At 35.9% G+C, this 9,075-nt stretch overlaps 2 protein-coding genes across 2 annotated transcripts; both read left to right on the top strand.

The window, feature by feature from the left end:
* Nucleotides 1-960: 960 nt before the first annotated feature.
* Nucleotides 961-2,388, top strand: LOC149388442 (putative pinoresinol-lariciresinol reductase 3). The gene is made up of 5 exons (XM_089621727.1): nt 961-1,192; nt 1,288-1,422; nt 1,601-1,838; nt 1,914-2,117; nt 2,204-2,388. Exons 1-5 carry the CDS (start codon nt 1,007-1,009, stop codon nt 2,368-2,370), a joined length of 930 nt encoding a protein of 309 aa, XP_089477853.1. The 5' UTR covers nt 961-1,006; the 3' UTR covers nt 2,371-2,388.
* LOC149388441 (protein BREAST CANCER SUSCEPTIBILITY 2 homolog B-like) lies at nt 2,377-6,059 on the top strand. The gene is made up of 11 exons (XM_089621728.1): nt 2,377-2,438; nt 2,897-2,972; nt 3,085-3,370; nt 3,492-3,674; nt 3,825-3,970; nt 4,036-4,098; nt 4,215-4,425; nt 4,537-4,701; nt 4,789-4,873; nt 4,985-5,051; nt 5,631-6,059. Exons 4-9 carry the CDS (start codon nt 3,510-3,512, stop codon nt 4,843-4,845), a joined length of 807 nt encoding a protein of 268 aa, XP_089477854.1. The 5' UTR covers nt 2,377-2,438; nt 2,897-2,972; nt 3,085-3,370; nt 3,492-3,509; the 3' UTR covers nt 4,846-4,873; nt 4,985-5,051; nt 5,631-6,059.
* The last annotated feature ends 3,016 nt before the right edge of the window (nt 6,060-9,075 follow it).

Here is a 9,075-nt window from a genome sequence, read left to right as displayed (position 1 = left end):
TTCTTTTGTTTTGTTATAAAAAGCTTGAACCGATTTATTTTTTCCTGGGTGAATTTTCTAATCTTGATAATGTTTTTATTTTTTATTTTTGTTTTTTATAGTAGAATGCTTGCCTGTAGGGTCTTTGAATCTGACGAGTTTTGATGTTTGGGTAGATAACTTATTTTTTTAATTAGACCTTTTTAATGGAATTCTAAGTGGCATTTGATATTAGATTTGAATACGGTATTTCTGTTTTTTAACTTTAATTTGACCGGTTCTCTAATCATTCTTACCACGAGCGCAGCTAACTTATTCCAAACTTAATAGCACGCCTGAATTAAGTTTTTAAACAGGATAAGCTTAGATAAATATGTTATTGTAAGAAAGATGACGATAATTATAAGCGAGACTCACTAGTGTATATAATTAAGTTAGATAAATGGAATTTTATACTAAAAATATTGAAAAGATGACGATAATTATAAGGTCCCTTATGATAGATGTTTTTATTTGGACATAATTGCCTCACTCTATTCAGTTGTCGGGTTTAAAATTAGTTTACAAATTAATACTTATAAAATATAGGGTATTACTAGAAGAATAAAAAATGTAAAAAGACATAAAAGTCTACCATATTAAAAGGAACGCATTTAAGAAAAAATGGCATTAATTAACCTATAATAATTTTTTATGTCCTTTTTATATTTGTTAATGCATCATATTTTGTATATATTTTAGAGAAAATGATATTTATTGCGTCCCTATTTTGAGATTGGTAAACTTTTATGCCCTTTTTTATTTTAAAAATAACTTATATTTGCATAAAATTTTACATTAAAAAAAAGAGACACGAATTTTGTAATAAATGTGAAATGAGATACAAAAAAAAAAAAAAAAATCCAATTTTAAAGGATACTTATTGGAAACTTAGATCGTCATTTTTCACTCTCATGTCGTTTTATTTGTATTTACGTCGTTTTGGCACACGACTTGCGAGCATAAGAGCCACCATTGACAGCCGAAAATGGAGGAGCAGAAGCAGAAGAATAGAATTCTGATCGTCGGAGCGACGGGGCGTCTGGGAAGGCATTTGGCCGAGTTCAGCCTCCGATCATCTCATCCCACCTTCGCTCTCGGTAGGTCATCTTCCTTCTCCCTCGCCGCCGATTCACTCCGATCCCTCTCCGCCGCCGGACTTACCATCCTCAAGGTCACTACCTCTCTCTTTCTCTCTCTCTCTCTATATATATATGTATTATTTGTATCTCTGCATTTTGGCTCTCTCGCTCACTATGTATCGCTCAGGGTTCTCTGGATGACGAGCAGAGTCTGGTCGAGGCCGAGAAGCAAGTGGATGTCGTAATCTCCGCAGTACCGAGCAAGGAAGCTCTCTCTCAGAAGCTTCTGATCAAAGTCATCAACCAATCTGGTTCGATCAAGGTCAGTTTCGCTTTTCTCTTTCTCTTCTATCTCAGTCGTGATTAATTATGAGAATTTCAGTTCCACGGATTTTCCCTTATGTTAAAGGTGAATCGAATTGTGAATGATTGACAGATTTTGGGTCCTAGGTGAAGTGAACTCTGTTTGATTAGTCTTCATTGTTTTTGTAATTTGATAGAGGTTTATTCCGTCTGAATTCGGAGTTGATCCAGATCGGGCTCGAGTTTCCGATATTGATGGCGGTTTCTACTCGAGAAAAGCCAAGATTCGCCGCCTGATCGAATCCCTGGGAATTCCCTACACTTATATATGCTGCAACTACTTCATGAGGATGTTCCTTCCCTCGCTCGTCCAGCCCGGTCTGAGCTCTCCTCCGAGGGACTGTGTCACTATCTTTGGCGACGGAACCGCCAAAGGTGATAGCACGGAAAGCCTGTGGATTCAGTTGAATGACTGTTTTATGATTAACGGTGTTTTTTTTTCCTTGGCAGGCGTGTTTGTGAGCGAGAGAGACGTGGCTGCATTCACGATAATGGCGGTGGACGACCCGCGAGCGTTGAACAAGGTGGTGTATTTGAGGCCTCCGGGGAATGTGTATTCGATGAACGAGCTGGTCGGGATTTGGGAGGGCAAGATTGGGAAGAAGCTTGAAAAGGTTTTCGTTTCGGAGCAAGAGCTTCTTCGGAGGATTCACGGTAATGAAAATTTGGAATTTTTTTTATTTTAATTTTCAGTGGGTGTTTCTATGACAATGTGAATCAATTTTGAGGGTTATATGCAGAGACCCAATATCCTCAGAAAATGGAGATGGTTTTTGTGTACTCGGCTTTCGTGAAAGGAGACCAAACATACTTTGAAATCGAGGCCTTTGGCGGGGTAGATGGGACCAAGCTGTACCCAGAAGTGAGGCACACAACCATAAGTGAATTTTTAGACACGCTTGTGTGAGCAAGTTCTTAGCGGAACGATTTTTTGTGGTACAAAGTGGCCGAGTTGTAGAAAACACACCGATTATGGTTAGTCAACTTTGTTGTATTTTTTTTTTGGTGAGGCGTTGGCTCTTTTCCTTCTATGCAGCAATGGAATTTTCTCTATTCCGTCTCCTGCCTCCGGGCGGGAGTGAGATATTAATAAGAAATTTAAGTTTCTTTATAAAAAAAAAATGAATTCAACTGTGTTCTTGATGACATGATGTGGTGATTTAATTCAACAGTATCTTTTTTTTATATATCTTTTATTTATTTATTATCAATATTTCTTATGTATATTATATATAATACAAATAGATAGATATATATATATATATATATATCTATATCTATATAATATAATAAGTCAGAATCGTGAAAATACTATTCATAGACTGTTCATGGTTTTTTATCCTATTAAATGATGACACGTCAGATGAGTTATATTTGTTATGTCTATTCGGTTTTTCCCATTCGTGTCCACTCGAAATGAAAATCTTTATCAGGCGTTTTTCTCATATACCGCCTCCGCCGATTCTCTGCATTCTCCGATTCTGCCTCCTTCTCCGCCGCTGATTTTAGGTTTGTAACTGAGGGGTTTTTTTATCCATTATTTCTTGCTCAAATTGATGGTTGGTCTGAGTTTAGGTTTGTAAATTAGGGTTTTTGAAAATAAAAACATTTAGGTTTTCAGATCGCATCTTGCATATCCTTTGAAATCGTTCACCGTCGCCAACGGTGAGCTCTTCATCGGCATAGCGTCTCGGATCGTCAAGACCACGTCGCTCGGCCGAGCTCCAGTCGGAGATAGGATATGGAAGGACGACGAAGTGGTGTGGGAGGTGAGGAAAAAGGACGTTGAGGCGGAGCTGCGGAGGCCGGTGGTTATTTCGCCGGGGTCCAGCTTCTCCGCCGCTGGATTTCTCTTCCCTTACCACCTCGGCGTCGCGCAGGTAAGGTGTTCGATCATTTGTCCCAATGTGAGCACTTTTTTTCATTAACCATCGTTTTCTATTGGAGGTGAATTCACACGCTTTGCCTTACTGGAATGCTTCAATGTAAAAAAAACGAGATCACTAATTGTGACAGGTCGGGGATTAGGTGATCCGGCAGTCAGATATGGAAAAGTCAATAGCGAGAGGTTTAGGAAACGCTGGCTTAGATAAGAGGGAAGTCAGTCCCTTTATGAGGGTAAGGGTGGTTGGTCTTACGAGTAAAGAGAATGAAGAAAAAGGGAATCATATAGTAGGCTTAATAACAATCTGGAACCCAACAGAAAAGCAGGTAAACATTTTTTTTTTTTTTTTTTGCCATCTGTACTCTGTAATCCCTCGGCACCTTTCACCTGCATAGCTTGAATCCTGAATCTTTTTTCAGGATAATTTATGGATATCCTTTAAATTTGTTTGATTATTTCGGTTTCTTATGTGACAGAAAAGTAAGCTGGCTGAAGGAAAGGCATATAATGTTGCGGGGCTTCTACCCACAAACACTGGTATCAATACAGATGCTATTTATTTGCAAGCAAGAGAATCCACTATTTGGAAGCCTTTGTCTCCACGAGCGATGGAACATTTCAAGTAAGCGTTCTGGTCCCACGTTCATAAAGTTGAGATTCGTAACTAATTTTATGCATCCTTTGCAGACCGTTCTTTACGCCTCGCAAATCAGCACTGCTCTCGAAATTGGGCGAAGTTCCACTTTCCAGGTGAACCGTTTGACCTCATGGCATACAATAATAGTTGATTCTAAAGATTGTTTCTATACGAGAGAAAGTTATCACCATAGTAACCAAATATTGCAAATTTGATTTGGACGTTGTAGTGAGTTTGATATTGCCGCTTTTGTCGTCTTTGTCGGGGAGGTTTACAAAGCTGCTCACCAAAGGAATCAGTGGGTGTTTGTAATGGATAGCTCTATCTCCGAACGATATACAGAAGATTTTTCTGACTGTTTACTTGCAATATGTTTCTGCTCCCCGCACATCGATAATGATTCTTTTGTACCATTCAATCCCAACCTTGTAGGATCAACTGTGAGTATATTTCAATTTTAGGTGCATTATCATAATCCGTTTTTTCCTTATAACAATAATAATAAAAAAGTAGTAATCAAACGGAGTAACTTTAGTAAACATCTCTTGCAGATATGTTTCTGTAATCTTATAAAGAGAGCAAAAGATCAAACGAATCGTCTTTGGGTAGCCGAGGCTTCAGAGAACTCGACATATTTTTCGAGTTTCGACGCTTCACGTTCTCACCTGAAAGACGCAGCTCTCTCTGCCGAAAGATGGGGCAAATATTCACACTCGGTCTGAATTTCATAACGTACACTCACACAACTCTTGGCAGAGATTTTTTAAATGTAGGTCCTAATTTATCTCTTAATCTTTTTGCAGACCGTTGATAAGCTTAGAGAGAAGGTTTTATTTGTCGTTGGTGATTGTAAGAGCTAATGGAGAAAAACCAAACTACCTCAACTCGGTTAGTCTTAGTCTAACATAGCTGTTCAAACAAATTCCAAATATTTTGATCTGATGTGTATGTATTGATCTTAGATACTGAAATTCGCTATTTTTCTGCTGATCGGTCCAGATTCCAAACTAAGGAATTTCTTCTCACTTCAGCGCTGGTGACAAGGTTCATCCCCGGTGTTTAATTGGTGAGATTCCTTATGGAAAACCTTTCACACAACACATACTTCGAAAAAATAATTCATTGAGATCATAAAATATCAGCACGAAGTGAAGATAATTTTGGAAGATTCATGAACAAAACTAACGGTTCTTCTGGTTTCTTATGGGCAAGCCAATTTTGTAAATCATCAGTTTATTTTTTGCCTGTAAAAATTTATATGTTCAAACTGACTGTTTAATGTAGTCATGTAAAATTTTATGCTGAGTTATAGAATAAACTTTAATGTTAGTATGTTTGAGATAATACTGGTAGTACTACCAGCTCTGGAAAAGAGATCATCACCTTTCAATTTGTCTTGTCACACAAAAAAATAAAAAAAATAAATTTTTTTTTTATAAAGGTATTTTGTGAGCTAAAAACATTGCCACTACATCATTTACGTGTGACTCGGATTGAGCGCTATTGCACTTTCATGATATTCTTCTAATTCTGTTACCATTGACCAGACAATGTATCATTATGAAGATCACTCTCGAATACTTTTTTGAAAATTTGTGTTGCCTTTTTTCTTTTTGCTTGATTTTGTTTTACTGTATTTCAACAGATGGCACAAATAAAATGCCACATTTTGCAGAGCATATGTATCGGATATCAGGTTCGATACAAACCCTTTTTTTTGTACTTGAACGAGATTGACGTCCTTCAGACACAGGTCAAACGGAACCAAGAAGTACCAAAATTTGCTGCTTCTTTATCATACTTAGTTCTATTCGTGCATTAATTTAGTGGTTTTCTTTCTTTTTGGCCATTTCTGCATAAAGGATAAAGAGATTGCACTACAGGCATTAGCTGCTGAGAATCAAGCAGCTATGCAGCTGGTATGTGTTGGTTTTCGTAATTTCGGTCTCTCCTCTGTAATGTAGTTTACTTACTTGGTTTCTTAGCTGACTGTGTATCCTTATTCAGCTCTCTATCACAAGTTCTCTTCTAATGTCATCTTTTGATTCAAGTATGATAATTCGTTTTATCGCAATTCTATATTTAAATTTAATTTTCCGTTCATTGCTTGGGGAAAATTTATATTCATGTGCGAAAATTGCTTTGATTTAATTTTTATGATAAGTTTCATTAATCAATTTCATTCCATTCCCTCAATTTGGCCCTAACCAAACATACCAAAGTTATATAAGATTGAAGAAAGATCTGCAGAAAATTTGAGGAGTCGGGTGAAAATGGAACCGTAATGGTCATTGCCACGGCGTGAGGATTGGAAAGTAAATTGGCGTGAGGATTGCTAGGAGTAATAGAAATTAAGGGACTAGATGAGACGCCACGACATTGAAGAGGCGAAATAAGCGAGGGAGGAGAGGAGGGCTCTTCGGCGAGGGAGACATGGAACATGCGATGGTGTTGAGGTCGTAGATTGCTAATGAAATTTCTATATGCTCTTTTCTTTTGTTAAAAGGTTCACATTGCGTTAATATATATGTAGATAAATACACTAAAACTCTTTCAAATGTAGTTCTGCAAACATATTACTCAAAACTAGATAATTTCAATAACAAATATGTATTGAAACTCGTTATTTTAAATTAACTTTGCCAATATATATTTAAAGTTACCACTATCTAGCTATTGATCTCGGGAGTCCAACTTTCTTGATGTTTAGTGTGTACACAATGACTCATTTATATTGTACATTTTTACATATTTTTTTAAATCGTTTTTACGATTTATTTATCAGATATCAAGATGAATCTTCAAATAATCAATATGTTGCATACGCTTTCGTTTAGTTTTTACGTTATATCTTCAATTTTGAAATTATAGTTAATTTGTTTTATTATTGATATTGAATCTATTTTTTAGCCTCAATTATTAATAAAAAAATCGCATTATGTATACTAAATAAATCTTTTTAATCACGTGCTTAGCACGTGTTACTATCTAGATATATACTTTTGACCTTTTATTTACTTATGTCAATTTTTCTTATTTTAAAGTATGTCATTGACTATATATTTACTTGAAATGTTTGTACTTATTATGTATGATTGAAATATTTGATATCTTAATATTCATTTATAACCTCATGCTTTGAAAAAAACTTGGTAAATTAAATCATACATATTATAATTATTTACTGATTACAACTACAACCACCACGTGCGAAGCACGTGTTTCAAACTAGTATATATATATATATAAAGCTTTGAATATACATATATATATGCATATAACTTATCATAATTTTTTATTTTTAAAATATATTAGGATTTGGAGACTTATATATATTTTGAGTTTTTTCAATTATATTATGTTATAAAATTTCTGTCGAGATATCAATCGGTTCGGTATAATCGGTAATCGGTAATCGGTAATGAAATTGTTATAGGATATCCATCGATATATCCGTCGGTAGTCGATATATCAAAAAAATCAAAACTCGATATATCAAAAAAATCAAAACCTCGGTATCGATATATTAATCCTTGGGCCGAACAATTTAACCCTACAGTAAATAATAAAAGGCCCAAGGATATTAAGGTCTTATCGGCCGTCCCTGCAGGGTCAGCCTGTGACCGGACCATCGCATACGTCGTCCTCTTCTTCGTGGACAAGATCTATTCCGTGACTGGGAGCTTGTGGGACAACTGCCAAGTGGACCGATTCGTCCTCGGTGTGACGTGTGCGAGCTTGAGTGGGACCCGCGAATCTGTGCATACTGTTGCAAGGAGTGTAAATTCATTGCCCATGTTCATTGGTTTTCCCGAGGTATGCTGTGTGTATGAATTTCCTTCCATAACTTTTTTCTTATTATTCTTTATGAATTATAAATGGATGTTTACATGTCCTGATGATGATGCTCTTGGTAAAAAATTGCTTTCCTTTTCTCATGTCTTGGTAATTTTGGCTCCAAAATGTTCATTTAATACGTGGCTCGTGAGATAGTCCAGAACTATAGATGTTTTTGTTAGGACTGGAAATATAATTTATATGTTGATTGTTACTTGGTTCATAAATAGAGGTTAGAATTAATCATTTACCTTTGTGCAAGGCTTAGCCTCTGAGAGAGTTTGGGGTCTCTCGAATTCCTTGATTATCTTGTATTTAGTACCATTCTATTGAATATATTATCTTCAAGGTTCTTATCAGCTTTTTTTTCTTCTTCTGGTGAAAGCGAAAAACACGTATAAAATGATCCACTATTTAAAGCACTTACAGAATTTTGTCTAAATGATGGTATTCATGTTGATCGATGATGATCTACATTCTCTTGCCACTAAACTATAAGCCTAAATCCAAAAGAAGGGACAAAATATTAAAAGTTAATTTATCATTCACAATGTGATTTCTGTGTTCTAAGAATAAAAATAAATGTGAATCAGAAGAACAATGTTTCGCTGACATGATTATAATTTATTTGTTTAGTGCCTCACGCGAGTCAAGGGTCTCTTTTGTGCCTCACGCTTTCGCTCCGGTCCTTAAGAGCCCCTTTTCAGAAGGCTCGGGGATTTCACCATCACTTCCGTAGACTCGTCGGAGGTATGGATTGGCTGCTCTTCCTGACTTTTTTTAGTTCCACTTAGCATGTTACACCCGTTTGGTAAATTAGTACATTTTTTTTTATTGAGTTTCATGCTATTTATTTATTTAATTATATTTAAGTATAAATAAGTGTTTTCGGAGTGGGTAGGCTTATGAAAAGAGATGTCTAGTCTATTATTTTAGACTATTAATTTTCTATTCGCTGGATAGTGGAGTGTAATCTGAGGGATTGGTTCACTTCTTGAATTGTGAAGAGAGTTTATTTGCTAGTAGGTTTTGGGGTCGGGATCGCGGATAGTTTTCATATTGATTGGCTAGGGTTTGGTGTATTGGGCTCAGAATTGTGTATGGTTTTCATATTGATTTGAGATTCTATGAATTCATTTTTGAGTTTTGGGTTTTTTTTGTTATCGCGTATGATTAATAATCGGTAATAACAGTTACTACATTTATCAGTTATGGGTTTCTGATTTTTTATTTTTAAATCTCTTATAGTTAAA

This window comes from Urtica dioica, chromosome 8, assembly GCF_054948205.1.
Source record: "Urtica dioica subsp. dioica isolate 48M chromosome 8, U.dioica_male_clone48M_v1_H2, whole genome shotgun sequence".
In the NCBI taxonomy this organism is placed as follows: Eukaryota; Viridiplantae; Streptophyta; class Magnoliopsida; order Rosales; family Urticaceae; genus Urtica; species Urtica dioica.
The sequence above is the reverse complement of the archived record's forward strand: the minus strand, read 5'-3'. Positions and strand labels throughout refer to the sequence as shown.